Source organism: Solanum stenotomum, chromosome 1 (assembly GCF_019186545.1).
Source record: "Solanum stenotomum isolate F172 chromosome 1, ASM1918654v1, whole genome shotgun sequence".
Lineage (NCBI taxonomy): Eukaryota > Viridiplantae > Streptophyta > Magnoliopsida > Solanales > Solanaceae > Solanum > Solanum stenotomum.
The window spans coordinates 6,675,861-6,695,526 of NC_064282.1; the positions used below are offsets into that span (position 1 = coordinate 6,675,861).

General features: G+C 36.3%; 3 protein-coding genes across 5 annotated transcripts; 1 reads left to right on the forward strand and 2 right to left on the reverse strand.

The window, feature by feature from the left end:
- Nucleotides 1-664: 664 nt before the first annotated feature.
- Nucleotides 665-7,717, forward strand: LOC125852960 (serine/arginine-rich splicing factor SC35-like). Of its 3 annotated transcripts, none has more exons than XM_049532663.1 (8): nucleotides 665-840; nucleotides 939-1,017; nucleotides 1,628-1,707; nucleotides 3,042-3,108; nucleotides 3,331-3,402; nucleotides 6,375-6,578; nucleotides 6,661-6,841; nucleotides 6,934-7,216. In XM_049532663.1, the coding sequence occupies exons 1-8, from the start codon at nucleotides 765-767 to the stop codon at nucleotides 6,937-6,939; spliced, it is 765 nt and encodes a 254-aa protein (XP_049388620.1). In that variant the 5' UTR covers nucleotides 665-764; the 3' UTR covers nucleotides 6,940-7,216. The 3 variants fall into 3 exon arrangements, with proteins under 3 accessions (XP_049388620.1, XP_049388613.1, XP_049388624.1); XM_049532667.1 differs by lacking the exon at nucleotides 6,934-7,216 and adding an exon at nucleotides 7,706-7,717 and having other exon boundaries at nucleotides 671-840; XM_049532656.1 differs by lacking the exon at nucleotides 6,934-7,216 and having other exon boundaries at nucleotides 6,661-6,853.
- A 2,949-nt stretch (nucleotides 7,718-10,666) lies between these two features.
- LOC125852983 (uncharacterized) lies at nucleotides 10,667-14,026 on the reverse strand. Its single transcript, XM_049532677.1, has 3 exons — nucleotides 13,773-14,026; nucleotides 11,031-11,187; nucleotides 10,667-10,861 (listed from the first exon to the last, which is right to left on the reverse strand). Exons 1-3 carry the CDS (start codon nucleotides 13,947-13,949, stop codon nucleotides 10,728-10,730), a joined length of 468 nt encoding a protein of 155 aa, XP_049388634.1. The 5' UTR covers nucleotides 13,950-14,026; the 3' UTR covers nucleotides 10,667-10,727.
- A 3,971-nt stretch (nucleotides 14,027-17,997) lies between these two features.
- Nucleotides 17,998-19,395, reverse strand: LOC125853412 (uncharacterized). Its single transcript, XM_049533092.1, has 2 exons — nucleotides 18,873-19,395; nucleotides 17,998-18,623 (listed from the first exon to the last, which is right to left on the reverse strand). The coding sequence occupies exons 1-2, from the start codon at nucleotides 19,393-19,395 to the stop codon at nucleotides 17,998-18,000; spliced, it is 1,149 nt and encodes a 382-aa protein (XP_049389049.1).
- Between the last annotated feature and the right edge of the window lie 271 nt (nucleotides 19,396-19,666).

Consider the following 19,666-nt stretch of genomic DNA (forward strand, 5'->3'; position numbering starts at 1 on the left):
ATTTAAATATAAGAAACATATAGTATATGGATTACAATTCAACCAACTCAAAAATATAATATCATTCAAAATCAATAACAATACATTATAACCAAGAAAATATATATTTGAGTCTCTCAAGTTATAATATAAATTACTAAGAATATTTTTATTTATTCTTTAATTTAATTATTTATATTTATTTTATTTTATATTTATATTTATATTTAACTCCATTTCAAATTAATTGAATTGTTGAGGTATTTCACACCCTTTAAGAAAAGAAAATTAAGACATAAATTATGTATAACTTTCTACTTTTCCCTTATTAATTATTGTAAAATTTATAATTAAAATAACTAAATATTAATTATAATAACTAATTTCAATACTAGTAAAATTGAAAAAATATTTTAAAAATTAAATAATTAAATTAAATTTAAAAATAAAAAATATATAACAATTCAGTTAATTTGAAAAAATGAAAAATCAACAACTCAGTTAATTTGAAAGGAAGGGAATATAGATTTGCGGAGGAAAGAAGAACTTACAGGGGCAGGTTTCTTGAATCATATGCCAACAAGCTGGTCCATTTGTCACATGCGGAAACTAGAATGGCAGTTTGGTAAAATCGAGAATTGTTTTGGCAAATATATATGTCTCTCGCCACCCATCTTTTTCTTTCAAGAAGGTTCTTGAACGCTCTAAAACCATCTCCCAATTACATTACAAACAGGGTGACGAAACCCTAAACAGATCGAGCGAAGAAGAGAACGCCGGAGAAAATGTCGCACTTCGGGAGAACTGGTCCGCCGGATATCGCTGATACTTATTCTCTCCTCGTCCTCAACATCACTTTCCGTAAGCTTTTCCTCTTTTTCCCCTTGAGTGATTTCCCTCTATTTCTGATTGTTCTTATCTTGTTTGTTTATCGTCTTCTTGTTTCTTTGCTGTAACAGGTACCTCGGCGGATGATCTCTTTCCTCTTTTCGACAAGTATGGGAAGGTTGTGGATATCTTCATTCCCCGGGACAGAAGGTTCTTGAATCTTTCTTTGCCTTTTTGTAGGAAAAGAAATTAAAGAATTGTAAATTCGGTTCAGGATAACTGACTGTAACGTTCTTCCTCGATCAACTAATATCGATCCGGATTTTTTTAGGTTTATTATATTCTCTATGAAACTATCCACTCTGCTCTTTTCATGACGCTTGCCCAAAATAATTAATTTGTATTCGGACTAAATTAATTGTAGTGTCTCACAAAATTGTCAATAGATTTGTTTGTAAATAGATTTAAAAGGTCTTTCCAAAGATGACCTTAACCATTTGTTAGTGCAGTCTTATCCTATAAAGAACAGGAAAAGATGAACAAGTACAAAGTTGTTTTTTCTTAGCCTTTCTTCAATGGACATAAATAATGGATGAGCTTAATTCTCAAAATGTTGTGTTGTGGTGTACTAATATGCCAAAGAATCTTTTACCTTACCCGAGACACAATGGGAACTAAAATTATTTGACCATAGAAGAATTACTTAGTTGTATTTCAAAAGTTCTGTGCAACTCAGGACATGTGCATGTCTGAATGATTTCTAAACTTCCATTGTCACTTATTTATACTTATTTTATTTATTATGTTGGTCTTGTAACAGGACTGGTGAGTCACGTGGGTTTGCGTTTGTTCGTTACAAGTATGCAGAGGAAGCACAAAAGGCTGTAGATAGGCTGGATGGTACTTCACTAACCTTTTTTTTTTCTTCTGAAGTTGTGCTCTGCATATACTGGGAATTATTTTTTTTGCATGGTGTTCTGAAAATCCTGTACTAAGCTCTAGTAGGAGGCTTTTTTAGTTGAGTTAACTAGTCAGGTCATATAACTGAGCAAATGAAAAGCCTAGTTCATACTGATATTAATGTCTCTAGCTTAGATTAATGCCAGCAGACCGTGGTTGCTGGGAGATCGTTGATGATGGGTGGAAAATTTTTGTGAGGGTGAGAAGATAGAAATTTGTCAACTGTTTCATGTGATGTGCAATGTTTAACATGTCAGGTACCTAGGTTTTCACACTTAAATCAGAAGGTGGTGGTGAATCTGAATTGAGAAAATATAATCTCTTAAACTTGAAACTACCTAGGTTCTTACTTTATGCCAGATAATTCTATTCACTTATTTCTGCTTTTGGAATTTCCTATGTCAACCACTCTTCCCTTTTTAGTTGCACCTTAAATAATCTAGTCCTTGGTAAATGTGGCATTGCTTGAAAAAAATTCCGCCCTATAAATTGCAGATCTAATGTTATTTCATATGAAAACCTCAAATCACTTGTCTGACTTGTTGGGATGGATTGGAGTACTACCCTTCCGCCAATCCTGGTAGATTAGGGTTGCCAATTTTTTGGAACTACGACGATCAATCACACACAAATCGACTTCTGAGCATGTAAACCATTCAAACTTGCTTGTTTTCAATAACAGTGGCTGAATTAGTTGGTGGATGCTCATCTTGGGGTGTAGTTAGATAGGTCGGGCTTAATGAGATTGACAGCGATTGATGCTGTTAATAGATAGGGTCCAGTTGGGTTATTTGCTACTTTTTACATGTGAAAAGTAATGTACCTTTTTTATTTCGTATGTTAAATTTCCCACATTCTGAATGTGTACAAGTACCCCCNNNNCCCCCCCCCCCCCCCCCCCCCCAAATCCCTTGTGTTTTTAATTGAGACAAGGTACCTATTAGGTAGCATCTTGGAATTTGTTAATTTTAAACAACTATTATTTGTTAAAAATCACACACTTTGTTGCTCAAAGTGAGGAGACGATGTGTTTAAGGATTTTTTGGTGAAGCCACGTTCTTTATAGAAGTTAGTGCTTCAAAGTTCAAACAATGGGGAACAAAGTGATTCCAGAGAGAGTCAGTTGCTCCGCTAAATCTCATCATTAGCTGCATATTATCTTACCATCTGAAATCTCTATTCAACCTTATTTGTATGTTTTGATTGCATTTTATCTTGTTGAATCTGTTTAGAGATACATATATTAACAAGTCTGTGTATGACTTTTTTGGCAGGAAGAGTGGTTGATGGACGGGAAATGGCTGTTCAATTCGCCAAATATGGGCCAAATGCAGAACGAATGTGAGTAACTGGTTCATTTGCAAGTATATTTTAAGTGTGTGCTTCAAATATTCTATTGTGCATATTCTACTGGAGCCTTGAATGAATTGCATGGTTCTGTCCTCTCTCTTTTTATTACTTTAAAGGACCTTTGTCTTCCTCTAGGATAATTCGACTTTACCCCTTGACGTCTTATTTATGGACTCTCTTAAGTTTCTGATCTCATGCTTTGTTTGATCTCAGTCACCAAGGGAGGATCATTGAGAAAGTTCCTGGAATCAAGGGAAGCTCAAGAAGCAGAAGCCCTCGTAGAAGGTCGCCCTTTCCAACTGTACCTACCATGTTGTTCTTTGAACTTACTGTGTTTTTGTATAGATATTTGCGATGTTATTGATTTTCACCCGCTGATTGTCTTTTCAAACTATTTTGGGCACACTAGGAGCGATAAGATTAGGAATGAGGTTATCCGGGAGAAGGTGGGAGTGGCCTCTGCGGTGGACAAGCTGAGAGAAGCAAGACTGAGATGGTTTGGACATGTGAAGAGACGGTGTGCAGACGCCCTAGTGAGGAGGTGTGAGGGGCTGGTTGTAGAGGGTTTGCAGAGGGGTAGAGGTAGGCCTAAGAAGTATTGGGGAGAGGTGATTAGACAGGATTTGGCTTAGCTTCACATTACCGAGGACATGACTCTAGATAGGAAGGAGTGGAGGTCGCGTATTAAGGTTGAAGGTTAGTAGGGTTAGCGTGTTGTCTTTCCTTGCGAGGGTATGGGTTGTTAGCGTTTGTAGTAGTCCTAGCCTTGCAGTTGCAGTTCTTGTATGTGATACCTATAGCCTTATGTTGTTTACTGCGTTTCACTTCTCACATTATTTTATTGATGTTATTGTCTCCTTTGTTGATTATATACTCTACCCTCCCCAGACCCCACCTAGTGGGATTTCACTGGGTATGTTGTTGTTGTTGTTGACTACTTCAGTTGACATGCCAGGTCTTATAGGATAGGACAATTACAAAATATAAGGTCAATGTGTTACTAACTCAAGTGGATGGGCTTTGTTAGTATTAGCCAGCTACTTCTCTTTGCTTTTGTTTCTAATATATAATTCTCTTAATATAAGTATATAGGAAAAGACAAAAGTAAATGAGGCTAAAATTATATCCAGATGTTCAGTTACTTGCATGGGGAACGGGAAGACAACTATGCTTTAAGCAGGCACAATCTACTACATCATTTAGGTTGACTAGAATGCACAGGTCAATATGTGAGAGCGATAAATTGGTGACTGGACAATTGGCACTATCTGGATCTGATTTAGTTTTTCAATGGACAGAGGAAGGACTGAAGTTGTTGGGGGGACCCTTCGGGGTGGCCCAGTGGTTTGGGCTTGGGACTTCCATGTTGGAGGTCTCAAGTTCGAAACCCCTTGCCAGCGAATGCAAGGGGTTTGCCTTTTGGGTCGAGCTCGTCGGACTGGGCTTGCCTAGTGCGGGTTACCTCTCCTATGTGGTTTGCGATAGGAGCGGGGGTTTTACCCTGTGCGCACCCAAAGGGTAGCGGCTGTGGGTTTCGGGGGGGGATTATTAATACGTCTTTTCACAAACTGCATTTGGTAGTGACCTAGTGTTGGTTTGTGTTTAATTTATGTTTAGGTTTCCTAGTTATGGTATAACTCCTTGCATAAACTGAATTTGCAGAAAGTGGTCATGCATCTGGTTAAATTGGAGTTGTCCAAGTGGGTCTGACATGTAGCAAGTTAATTTTATTACTATTAGACAGTTATTATTCTAATTTCTTTGCTAATTCGTGGCTGTATTCTATGGTTAGCTCATCTTTTCAACCCTTTGGTGGTTGAAGATCTCAGTGACGAGCAAGAGGAAGATAATGGAGGGGAAGATGAACCTTTCCTAGGAAAAAAACTAGGCAAAGAGAAAAGTGGAATATATATTACTTCATATGAGATTTTATGAAAATTCCTGAATTCAGGATATTGTGATTCTCTGTCATTCTGAGTATGACAGTGCTTGACTTTTTTTTGAGAATGTTAACAGATAATCTATATATCCTCAGGTATTCTACATCAAAATATGTAGTCCCCCTTCAAAAGTATAATAGCTTACAGCTTGATCATCTATCTGTTGTTCCTATGACTAGTCTAAAGCGTCAAAAATATCTTCTGTTTGAGCTATTAATTTCTGTTCACACCAAAAATAAACAGAGCTAAACAATTCATTTTGAACTCCTGGCTCTGCTTGTCTTCAAAACATTCCTATTCCTTTCTTTCCACACTGTCCACGAAATGCATGTAGGGACAATATTCCATCTAAACAGTGCTTGGCTTCTGTTCCTTCCTCCCTGCTTTAGCGTTCTTGGAAGTGTAATGTGTACTGTCAATTAGTTTTTGTGATAAAATTGACCACAAATTATATGAATAATTTGCATGTCTTAATAAGAAGTAGCAACAGCGGGAATAATCATACCAAGTATTTTATATTGGTGGTGTGCTGCAGTATTTTATTTTCAACAATTTTTATGAAATTAGCTTGAAGTAAAACCTTTTAAGATGTTCTTCTCCTGTTTGGTTATCACATGCATTTTTCCTCAAGCTGTTTCTACCTCTATCTTCATTTGGTATCTATCACCTATTCGGGGGGAAAAGGTGTCTAAGAGCTGAGGTGTTTCTGGCGGAGCAGATGCATAAAAGTCATATGGACCATGTGGAAAGTAAGAAAGTCTAGATATAGAAGTCAAATAACATTTAAGATTCGACAGTTCACTCTGCTTATTTTTTCATTTGCATCTTTTTTACATCTTTAAACATATTTTTATTGTTCATAAGTTGTATAGTCCATGGAAGACTTCTATGAGAATGCTATTAGGTGATACTAATGTTGTTGTGTTATATGATTATAAAATACCTTACTTCGAGTAGTGAAGGAAACCGTGTGATGCTCACAAAACACAATTTACTTGGTAGAAGGAAAAAAACCCATTTCTACACTTATCAAGTGCCTGACCTGCATATCTGGTGAAGCTAGAAGTGTGCTGATTGTTATTTCGTATAGTTTTGCCTGGAGTCTGAGCTTATGAGCTCAAAATGCGAGCTGCATACTGTGTTGCTAAGATAACACACATGGAAAACTGTTTTAGGGAAAGCTGTCTGTAGATTATGTCCAGATGGTCTCTTAGTTGCGGAAATAATCTTGGTCCAATAATGACCAACAGCTTTCTTCATTTAGTGTACATCTGGTGATTGATCTTGGGTTGATGAGTTGGTTTTCACCTTCAACAGATACCGTGATGACTATCATAGAGATAGAGAATACAGGAGAAGTAGGAGCAGAAGCGTTGATCGCTATGAGCGGGATAGATATCGGCAGAGAGAGCGGGACTATCGCCATCGGTCCAGGAGCCGCAGCTTAAGTCCAGACTATGATCGAGATCGTGGCAGGGGACGTGACAGAAAACATCATAGGCGGAGCCCATCAGTTGACAGGTTTTCACTTGATCTATTATATATGATGTGCATTGTCTTGTGTTTGCATTATATCAGGCAGTTATTGTGAAATTTATTGCAGTGCCTCCCCAGCTCGGCGTAGCCCCAGTCCTCACAGGAAAGAGTCTCCTCGTAGAAGCTTATCACCTACAAAAGGAAGTCCTGAGAGGCGTGTTCGCAATGAACGCTCTCCAACTCCTCGAAGTCGCTCCCCTCCAGGTCGAGAAATGGATTCACGAAGCCCTTCTCCTCGTGTTGATGAGGTGATAACATGAGCTTTGGTCTGATGGATCCTATTTTTCTGATTAAATCTATTTGTTAGGTCATTTATGCTCTTTGTCCCCCAAATTTTCAGGATTAATTTTCTGGTGGGCATAATATGAGAACAAGCAGACAAGTGCATCAACAACTTTAGCTTTCTTCTGAATGTGTTGAAACACAAAATGTGATGCAATTTCTAGGCAGAATATTTAGCTGACATTTTGGTAGGACTGGTCTCCTGGTGTTAAATGTTTCTGTACTCTATGTACTGCATGCCTTTGCTATCTTTAAGTTTTCAATGTTATGGTACTAGGTTGTGAACTTAAAATGAGTCGTGATACTGAAACTATATTGATGGATTCCTCATAGAACACTTTGCAGTATGCTTACAACTGTTGCTTCTCTATATTCCTTCGTACTGCTGCACTTCTCACTATAAGACAAAGTATGCTTCGTATGGATGTACTAACTTTGTAACCAAACTCGTGCTGGGTTTTATAGTTATGATCGAGAGAAGGTTGGTGAGGTTGATATCAGATGATGATGATGGTGATATGGCTGCCAACCCTCATAATTATAGTTAGTTCGTGAAATTTAAGGAGGCTGATTGGTAGATTATGTGTTGATTGACAGTGCTGATGGTTGCTGCTGTTGATATGTAGCTTCTGATGCTGTTTGTAGTTAAGTGTATTTGCAATGCATGAACAGCAGATGCTGGCTGGAGATTTTCTCTGTGCACCTGTGTATAATATATTGGGTAAGCCTTTTTCTCCGGTCAAGAGCTCACAAGTCTCATCATGTTTTCATCCATAGAAATGGAGCTCATCACATTCTTATATTAAATATAAAAATAAACTTCATCCAAGGATTAGTTTTCCCAAAGAATGTTACTTCTCTTTCTAGCTTGTGCTTTCCTTTCTTTTTTGGGTAGTCTTTTGCGAAGTTTGGTGCTTATAAATTGTCTCTAAAAAGGGATGGGATGCAACTGGTTATGCAGGATGGACAGAGGATGAATCTACCTCTGTACCTGATGTTGCTAGTGAGATGTCCCCATTGGCAAAGCTGATGCTAGTTGTCGTACATGCTGGCCCCTTAGAAGGGTGAACATCTCATGTGGTCTTTTGCCCCCAACGTGCATAACAGATGAGAATTATGATATCCTAACCAGCCAGATGATCATGTCTTCTTGTGATACTTTTGTTGATATTTTCTTGTTCGTGGATCCTGATTGTAGCTGAATGAAAGGCTGGTTCATTGTCCGTTCGAACATCCTTTTAGCTTCTGGGTGCCCCTGATCTTCCAGAACATCACTTGATCTGATGTTATCCTTTATGTAGCTGATGGTCTCCTTGGTGATTCAGCTTCAGTGCATTTTTTCGGTGTTTGTGTTGTTTAGTGTTTTTAATCCCCATGGCTGTACCATCAAGGTTATTATAGATTCTGTTTTTAAACCTTAAAAACCAATGACCTTGTTGGTTGAATCCCCAACTATTCCCTTTGGTCTAATAGGCTGTGGGGGTCTCTGGGATAGTTAATATAAATGAGGTTGGTACTACCTATTTGTATCGAAGGCTTAGTATATTACAGGATAAATCACAGGTGTCTTGTGCATCTCAATGTTTGTCCTATTAGTAATATACACAATAGGCACAGTGACTGGGCATTGCTCAAGGTAAAAGTTGTGGTTGACTTTTACAATTGTTTGTAGTGCTGTAAAATATTGGTCATAAGGATCAAGGAGTGGATTTTGTCTGCCGATTCTATGCAGCATCCATCTCTGTTAGTAGTGTTTACCATTGTGCAGTTTGACCGTGTTTAGCCATGCTTCTGTTTCCTGCAGTTAAATGTTTATTTGTGTGCACCTCGTTTTGTTCTATAATTTTAGGTTGATTTGACATCTGACAGACAATTGGTTGAATGGCGCTCATATTGGGCAAGGTATGAGTCCCGGATTTTTGGAGAAAGCCATCTCCACGAGGAAAATGGTCTGTTGATTATGTATCTCTTTGGGGTCTCTGTGCTTTTCAATAAGTTCATCTACTTTAATTGACCTTCCGACATGGTTTTCTGCCTTCCAATACTCGAATAAAGCAAATATTATATTTATATTTCCTCGAGTAATATTTCTCGTTAGCTATTAACTTATGTTGGGCCTTACAGCTTAAATTTTGTGGAAATCAAATCGGATGATCACCTTTTGGACTGCTTGTTTGTGGTATTTGGTGACCATTTGGAAAGTAGTGGAAAATGATCATATTTCAATACAATTTGAATTAAAATACCATATAACACAAATGGAGCAAGTGAGATCTAACTAGTTTTCCTGGAGTTGGCATGCGGTGCTTGAATTTATCTTTATTAAGCTTTGAATTTTAACGTATTGCTCTCTTATTTCTGGATAAAGGAAAGAATCTAAACATTAAATATTTCAGAACAGTGGAATACCATTTATCGGGGGTCTCCAAATGACAGCTATTTGCCCATTTCCCCCCTAAATTGTTTGGTACAGAATGTATAATGCACCAACTTGTATTTTAGTGTGATTTTCTTTATAATTGAATGAGAGTGTTAACGAATTTAGCGTTGAAGTGGAAGTAGTCGTCATCCTATTATGATATTTAGGAGGCCAGCAATTAGGCATCCTAGTTAACTTGTATTTTAGTGTGATTTTCTTTATAATTGAATGTTAACAGATTTAGCGTTGAAGTGGAAGTATTCGTCATCCTATCTATGATAATTTAGAAGGCCAGCAACTAGGCATCCTAATTCCTAGTTATAGACTTGCTGCAGAAGTCTGGGATTTGTCATTTCACTATTATGATATTCCCTTCGTCTCTATTTACTTGTTTAATATTTCCTAATTTGAGGCCCTTTTTTACTTGTCATCTTTTCACAAGAAAAAACAATTTATTTATTTCTATTATACTATCAATTTGAGTTGATGTCTTTGAAAAATGTAGTAAGTAAATATATTTGGGAACTTATTAATTAATAAGGGTAAAATAGTGAATTCACTATACCAATCAACATATTTTTAATAAGTTGTGCCAAGTCAAAATTTGACAAGTAAAAAGGGATAGATGGTGTAATTTAGAAGGCCAGCAAGCATAAACTGTCTGTTAGCAAGAAAAAGGGTAATTATGATATGATATGGATTAGTAGTGTCGAGACTTATCTTCAAGACCTAACGTTGCTCTTAACTGCAAAATTATTTACGAGCTGTATAAATTATTGTGAGAAGTTTTAAGGGCGATTGAGTATAAATTTGTCTAATGCTTTTGATGATTTGGATACTCTCCATCATGCTTTAATACTAATGGACTGCACCACATCAGATATGTGAGATCTCAAAATTATACAGTTGTCACATACTTTCTATTTGCGTCGTTCAATATTTTGATCAAGGCGGATGGGTGACTCGTATTACTGTTTGTCACAATAATTCGGCTTTGATTTCCAAAATCCACAAGAGAGGATTTGGTAGAGGAGAAAATAACGAATTGAATATTATGTATGCTATCACAGTAAATTACATAATAACACGCCATTTATATTCTAAGAATTGATATTGAAGCCATAAATACGAATGAGGATCCTAAGACAGCCCTAATGACAGGATTGAATCTTCGAGCCATGATCTTCAGTTCACTTTTCTACGTGGCAGAGGTTCAAGTAAACGATATCCTAACACATATTTGGTTGTCAGTTGTGGTACTGCTATTGTACCATTGAATGAAGAAAAGAAGCAGAACATAAAAAGTTGGAAACAGCAGAAATACCGAAATATCCTACTTTCTCGTACAGCATTAGAAACCAAAATCTTGTTTAATATACAACGAATTGGTACAAGATGACATGGTAATTACAATCATCATAGATCCTTCTTACTCATTCATCGGAAGAATGGGAGCCTTTGCCTCCAAGTGTCTGAATTATGGCCTCTAGAAGTTTGATTTCCTTATCCCGCTTGGATATCTCTTCTTGCTTTGCACGCAGCTCTTCCATGTGCAGCTCAAATACTCCTGCAACCACAGAGGAACACGTAAGTGCAAATCCATTTGGTGAGTACATGGCTGGAAATGACAAGACCCAATTCTCTGATAACTCCAGATGACTGATTGTGTATTATAATGTTCACTCTTGTTTTACAACCGAACGAAACCAATTAGGTTTAAGACAGATAAGACATACTTGTGGTATTTTCAAGCTCTCTTGTAACCTCTTGTGCACGTAGTTCAGCAGCCCTCTGAGCTGCCTCAGCCTGTCTTTTCTCAGTCCGTGCATGAGCAGCAGCAGAAATAGCATTATCTAATTCTCGCTCTAAAGTCTGAACTCTTTGTTCAAGAACCTGTAGCCATAGAATAATCATTACTTTAATAAATAGTGGCAGCAAGAATACAACAACATTTACGCCTTGTCCCAAACAAGATGAATTTTCAATGTTTCTCCATTTAAACTCATCTCAAGCTAATATTATATAAAATCAACACAATTGCTAAAAGTTATTTTTTTTTGGTAGAAATTTTCCATTAGCATATATATCTCGGGTGGGCTAAGAGAATCCTACAAAGCATACAACCTAAAGTAACGGTACTAATATACCCTAGCATATTTTCAACTAAATGGTATCACCTATATAATAATTTTCTTCCATACCCACTTGTGAGGACTATAGAGGGTATGGTGTATGTTGTTGCATTGTGCTCTATCTTTCTCTAAGCCTGCATGGATTTCAGGAGCTTGTAAATCCTTAAAGACAACTTCCCTTCACTTGATTTTAGGTTCGTATCGTCTCTTTTAATACCTCCACTCTCCATGTTTCACACCTATGAACAGATGCATCTAGAGGTTGACATAGGATATGACCAAACAGTCTCAAACGGCTTTCTCTTATTTATCCTTGATGTGTGTTGCTGGCACTACCAAGCAAATGTGGACACTTTTAGTCGTATCTGATCTTATATTACTGCACACTCATTTTAGCATCCACAAAATCTTCATTGGCACTCATCTTCCACCCCGTGCAATTATCAGCAATGCCTGAGCTTCTATGAGGTCCAACAAGCTGGTTGGCCTCGGTCCTCATTGAATCCCTCTCCTCATTCTACAATAATAGTTCCTTTGCTTTTGCTGTAATTTTCACAGAAATAGTTCCAAGGTAAACTCACTATTGTGCTTGCTTTTATATCTAATAAGATGCGGCCTGCTGATCTATCCTTCTTTTCTTCACCGACTTTAAACTTTTCCTATTCAACTTCATTGCATCTCTCTTTCAGTTTCCGGAGACATTACTTCGAGATCAAAGCTGGAACTAACACTTGCAGGTAATTTAACTCAATAAGCTTTTTTTCTCATTTAAATAGGTGACAGTTTGCCTCTCTTATCTTTGTTCTTGCATGAAATTGTTGCTTCCTCTTATTTTGTTCATTTACGCTGAAATCAAAGCTACAGCTTAGGTGGTATCCAACTATCTATTCAAATTCAACTTGGGGACCCAAGTTATCCAAATGTTTCTGCTCCTCTTGTGTCCACATTTTGGCTTATATTAAAGTCACAGTTGCAGTTGTCAATTTAGGACACTAGGATGCCTTGGGTAGTTGCAGACACCATCTGGAGCTAGTGGAGATAAAAGGATTTTTGAAGTCTCCTCAGACATTAAACAAAAGATTATCGGGTCATTTTCCTTTTAAGCACCGAATCTTTATAACATGTTTGCTCACGGTTTCCATAATGTCTAGACTTGATATTTACACACTACTCAGTGGGACTTCTGATGTGGTAGGCTAACACATTTCTATAGATAATGCAACTTGCATTAAAATAAGATTTGGCTAGTGAAGGGGAGTTTAAAATCAAGATCTAAAAGTTCTTAAGAGTTTTGTACTGAGCTTTCTTCAACCTTTTAGTTAGTGTCTCAGTGATCTGATTTAGTGCTCAAGTTGCTCTATGTTTCTTGTGTTCAGTTTAGCTCAACATAAGATTCCTCCCTTTCTCTACTGGACAACAGCTCACTAGTACAAAAAAACAAAAACAGCAGCCAATTCCTCTAGCAAAAGAGTTGATGTTGATCTAACAGCACGATGTAGACATCTGCTCAGCTTGATTTCCAAGCTAACTCATTACGATGACACTTTAATTCCAACCAACATACTCCTACATATATGCATTATATTATCAAAAGGATATGAGAGAAACAAGTCAAAACCTTTAGAAAATAAAACATAAAAGAGGACTCCTCACATAGGATATTAGGCTACACTAAATCAGGAATTTTCCTAGTTAGCCTAGCCTTGAATAATGAACTAGACATGTGTAACATTTAAATTAGAGGAGTTCTCTCCATTAAAAACTACATAAAATTTGGTAAGCACCTGTTTCTCTTTTCGGTATGTCCTTCTCTGCTTATATCTACATGTTAACTTTCTGTACTTCATAAACACAAACAATGTTTTTCAGCTAAGCACCTACTCTTCTCTTGCATCGTTCTCCTTTTTCTTTTGTTCTTCTCCATCTCTATACTTAAGTCTGCTATAACAAAAGTTTTCCCTGCAGTTCTTCTCTGAATTAAAACGAATCTAAACTAGTTCTATAAGATTAGAATATATGGCTTGCTGCATCAGACTCTTTTATGTCTAATTAAAACAATTGTGGAGGGCATCCCACAATTGACTATCAGTAGATAACAATTTTCATGCACCAATAACAGAACAAACTAGTGTTATATGCGAGATTGAGAGCACATTGATTTTCAGTTTCATTCACCATTAAGGCATTAACAGATTGCCTTTTCCAACTGATCAAACTCACATTGACAGTATTACATCCAGAAAACAAAATCAACCAATTAGACAGAACAATTCACCATCTCAGTACAAAACTCAGCTAGTCAGATATAAACAAGTAATCAAAATTAAGTTAATTGTATTGATGAACCTTAATAGTACGGGCTTGTTCGGAGGTGAGAGAGGCTTTGGCAAAAGTGTCGTCGTCGACGAACACTGCTTTCTTCACAAGTAGCTTTTGGAGTGAGTCCAGATTGGATGTCATCTCCGATAGATTTCCGATCGCAGCGCTCCATCTCTCACTCCCCCCTTTCCCCTTCTCCTCCATTTCCCCTCTTTCTCTCCGAACCGGGGCCGGATCCTTGAGTATATCACAGTTGACCCGCCAGTTCAAGCAACTTCCTCTTTGGTCCCTTGAGTTTGTTTTACTATAGATTGATCCACAAGTCCAATTTGTTGACATTAGGCGACCAACATGTTTTCTGAAAAAAAAGAAAAGAAGGTTATTTCTGGAAATATCAAAAACATATTTTCTTATTAGAAGGATAATAAAATCATTTGTCTCACTTAATCATATTTTTCCCCAAGAATTCATTTGAAGTGGAGTTGTAGTTGATAACATTTAGAATGCATTAATTAAGATGAAAAGTGTTCTCTAAAATAAATGCTAATATTATTGTGTTTATTTCAATCATTTGAAATGTTTTTTCTTTTCATAATTACTCTTATTTTGTTTTACTTAGCATCGTTATTTAAAAAAATATATATTTTATTTTACTTATTCAATTAAGCAAATTAAAAAAATAGAAAAAGAAAATCATACTATTTTAATACTTAAATAACTACAAATAGTATAGTCAAATCTAGAACTATTAAGCATCAGTAATAAGGTTAGTTTCATAAAATATACTTCTAATTTTTATTTTATTTTTAAAATGTGACAAATCAATATGAGTCAAGTAATATAGAACAAAAGAAGTAATAAAAAGGTAGAAAATGCTTAATTAAAACAATTTAATATATATCATGTGCTAAACACACCTATATTGAACAAAAAAGAAGAAGAGGGGTTTTAAATCTAATTTTATTTAATTCTTGCAAATTCAAATCGATAAAATTGATCTTTGTTGTGTTTGATATATAAGAAACGATAAGGTTCAATTAATATCTTTTTGATAAAATAGTAATACCAACAATATCTAAGTACATATGTACAAATTTGTACTCTCTTAGTTTTTTTTTTTTACACATTTTAGAAAATCATAATTAAAACGAGTAGTTTTACTTGTTTATCTTTATCCACTCATTTGAAAAGGAATTTTTTGAAACTTTTTAACTTGTTTTAGCCTTTTAAAAAACATCAACTATAGGAATAAAATAGAAAATTTTAATTAATTTATTTTAATTAGACAAATTAATATATCATTTAAAATAATTATTCATAATTAGGTGGACAGTAAATATGAACGTACGAGTACAACTAATCACTTTTATTTTGCTTTAGATTTTATATTAATCGTGGATTTACCGGCCAAACTCACAAGGATTGACTAGCCAATTATAGAAATACTATTTGCATTCACATAAATTTATCTATAATTATACAAGTACATGCAAACTTCGATCCCTATCCACATATTTTCTTAATAGTACTTTTTCAATTAATGAAATAATATTTTTATATTTGCACAAGCCTGCCTTCACTTTTTTAGACGAGATCACATGTAGCGAGTAAATATTATAATATGCTTTTTTATTGATTTAGGGCTCAAAGAAGCCAAATTCAATCCAGACAAGGAGACTTACTTTTTTTAAGATTGATTCGTTCTATTCAAATTTAGCTATGAAAATAATAAAAAAAAAGTTTTTAGATCATAACATGTAACATGAAAGCATCACTCACTTTGTAGTATTTTTGCATAGCTATTCGCCTAAAAAAATATTTCATTCTATAATATTGTCAGACAAGATAAATATTTGCCCGCTTATGAAATTAGCAAAATAAGTGGAGGCGGATATATAGCATATGGTTAAATGGATTAAATTGAACTCAGTTTTTTTTTATAAAGCATAACTATATAGGCAGAAATTATTTAAAAAAATTAACAAATTTTAATAGATAAATCAATTATTTTAAAAGTATAAAGGATCAAGTGATCAACAGAAACCATAAAAAAATTGAATCACTGAATTAAAATTATAAATCCACCCCTAAAAATAAATCATCCTAATATATACCTCCACATCCCTGCTCAAATTACTACGAACAAATTAGGATGTGTGTGTGCATTTTTTTCTTTCATAATTGGTCGATGTGTGTATATTGATTTTTTTTCATACTCACTTTGTCCCTAATTACTTGTTCACTTTTGAATTACACACCTATTAAGAAAACAATAATTGACATAGTGAGTTTACCATTTTACCCCTATTAATTATGGAGTGGGTGAATTAAAAATTTAAGATTTTCAAAAAGTTTTATTTTTTTCAAAGTAGAGTAATTAATTGAGGGTATAATAGGTAAAAAAAAATTGTTGTTTCTTAATTTATCAAAACAGACAAGTAATTAGGGACAACTAAAAAATAAAAAATGGACAAATAATTAAGGACAGATGGAATAATAAACAAACAAGAGTAGTAATTAAGGGTTTAATTGGACAATTACTAGGTCCAGGAATGATTGGATTTCTCCTGGGTTTTTTTCTTTTACCTTTTCCTTTTTTTTTGAGTTTTTAGAAATTGCTTGCCAAGAGAACAACTAGTTTAAGCTTAGAGTGTTGGAAATACAACTACTTAATCTAGAAATCTCACGTCTAGGATTAGAGAAATCAAGGATTATATTGATGAAAATAATGTTGAGTTACAACCTCCTTATATAAGGAGAGAATTGTAGAGTCCTAAGTTAAATATACTTAGAGTCCTACTACAATACCTATTACTACTACTATAATAATAATAATGCAATTATAAATAATCTAATCCTAGTCATAATATAATCCTAATCATAATATAATTCTAGTCGTAATATAATCCTAATTAATATAAGTTGTCTAATCCCAGTGTGATTCTAATTCTATAGTAGTGTTGTAAACTCGTCAGTCAGCTTCGTTGAACCTGTTCCTTTGACATGTTCCAATCGTCAGCTTCCTTCTCTATCAACACTTGCTGCAGACACGTCATTCAGCTTCGTTGGACATGTTCCAATCGTCAGCTTCCTTCTTCTTCAACACTTAAAAGTGATATAATTGATATATTTAGTAGAATTTCAACATTGCAGAAATCAGCTATTTTCAAATTACGATATTTTGAACATTATAAAAAGAACGATCCTTCATCTTTTTCATACATTGATGATAAAACAAAAATACTAAAAATATTTAATTTAATACATAAGCTCAAATTTATACAACTAATTAACTAATCACCACTTTATTGCTTAAAAATTAAGATTAATCGTGAGTTAACCCGCCAAACTCACAAGGATTGACTGACCAATTATAGCAATACTATATGCATCCACAATATTTATCTATAAATACACATAGTAGATACCAATTTAGTTTCGATCCCCATCCATACATTTTCTATCTAATTAACATGTTCAATAAATTAAACGATTTATATATTTGCACAAGCCCTGGCTTCACTTTTTCAGCTAATGCCAATTTAGTTTTGATCCCCATCCATACATTTTCTATCTAATTAACATGTTCAATAAGTGAAATGATTTATATATTTGCACAAGCCTTGACTTCACTTTTTCAGCCAAGGTCACATGTAGCGACATCACAATATTGTAATTATGATGTCATAGATCAATTTATTTGCAATTTTATAGAATATTTGTCAGTTCTACCAATAATAAAACATGCATGAATAACTGTGTTCATCAAAACTGAAACAGATAAAAATGAATTACCTTATGTTTTTGTCCCTAATGTCACGGACTTAGAGTTTTCATTAACGCTCCGTGCGGCTCTTGACAACTTACTCACTATCTTTCAAGATCTTGTAAGCTCAAGAAAGCTCTTAATGCTAAGATCGCTAAGAGAATGAAAGGAAAGACTTAGAAAGATCAAAAGAGAGCTTTTGAAGAAGGCTTTTTGTATTGCATTGGAAGGTTTCGTTACAACTTGAGTGATGCCTTGCAAATGGTTGACACCTCTATTTATACTACCAACTAAGGGCTAAAGTGTAAATTAAAATTACTTTACAAGTCCCTAAGATATTTACACAAAGGTCCCTTTCTAGAGAAATCTACATGGTCTAGGACCTTCCATGGCCTACTTGAGAAATCTAAATGTTTCTAGAGTTCTCTGCAAGCCTCTCCTCAACTCTAGAACGTTCTGCCCCTTTCCAGCTGCGAAATTGGGCTGTCAAAATGGCGGGACGTCACATGCTCCCCCACCTAATGATGCGACGACTGCGGCGCATTGCTGCATAAACTCCAGGACTTGGTCTTTGAATTGCCACAAGTCTTCATATTTCTCATATGTGGCCTCATCCGGGGATTGTCCCTTCCAATGCACAAGGAACATGGCGCTGGCTTGTTGACCCTGCTTCTGTTTGGCTTGATAGTCTATGATAGCTTCAATCTCCCGGTCATACGAGGCGGTGACAGTAATGGGGGCTCGTCGTGATTGGTTCCGGCTAGTGTCTTCCTTGTCCTCATGGTACGGCTTGAGGATGTTTGCGTGAAACACCGAATGGATTTTAAAGTGTGGAGGAAACTCCACCTTATATGAGATCTTGCCTACATTGGCAACGATCCTGAACGGACCATCATATTTCCGTACTAAGTTTTGATGAACACCCCTTAGTGCCTTGAACTGTCTTGGATTGAATTTCACCAAGACCATGTCGCCTTCTTTGTAATCTGTGGGACGTCGTCCACGGTCGGCAAACTTCTTCATCTTGTTTGTTTCCTTGTCCAAGTAGGACTTGGCAGTGTCAAGTTGCTCTTCCCATCCCTTGGCAAGATGGTAAGCACCCAAACTCTTCCCTTCAAAAGCAGCCGGTAAAGAATGCGGAGTTTGGGGCTATTGGCCTGTCGCCAATTCAAACGGTGTGCTCCCGGTGGACTCACTCCTTTTCAAATTATATGAAAAATACGTTATATCTAGGAGTCTGGCCCAATCCTTTTAGTGCGCATTGACATAGTGCCTCAGATAGCACTCCAACAAGGTGTTGACGCGTTCGGTCTGGCCGTCGGTATACAGGTGTAAACTTGTGGAGAAATGAAGTTTTGTACCAAGTATCTCGAACAACTCCCTCCAAAAGTTTCCAGTAAAGCGGGGGTCTCGGTCGCTAATGATATGTCTTAGCAGCCCCCAATATTTCACCACATTCTTGAAGAATAATCGAGCGGCCTCATTTGTGGTGCATCCCGCTATGGCGGGTATGAAGGCAGCATACTTTGAGAACTTGTCCACCACGACTATGATAGTTCTATACCCGTCGGACTTAGGTAGGGAAGTGATAAAGTCCATGGTCACATTTTCCCACGGGTGTTCCGATACGGGTAATGGCTCTAGTATTCCTCTCGGATGCTTTGCTCCACCTTGTCTTGTTGGCACACAAGACAAGTTTACACATAACACTCGATATCGTCCCGTATGCATGGCCAAAAATATATAGCCTTGATCGGCGCCCTCGTTCGTCGTTGCCCTGGATGCCCGGCCCACGGTGTGCGTGGCTTTCCTTAATGATTCGCCGCCTGATGGACCCGAACTTGGGTACATAGACCCTTCGACCCATCGTGAGCAAAATGTCATCTTCCACTCAAAAACGCCTAGTTTTGCCTTGGGCAGCTAACTCCATCAGCTTCTTGGCCTCAGGATCATATTGCATGTCATCTTTGATTGCATCTTGAATATCACAATGGGTTGTCGTGATGGCAGGAAGTTCGGCCTTCCTACTTAGCGCATCGGCCACGACGTTGCCTCTTCCTGGCATGTAATCCAAGACGTAGTCGAACTCAGCTAGAAAATCCTGCCACCTAGCTTGTTTGGGGGTGATCTTCTTCTGCGATTGAAAGTAGCTAGT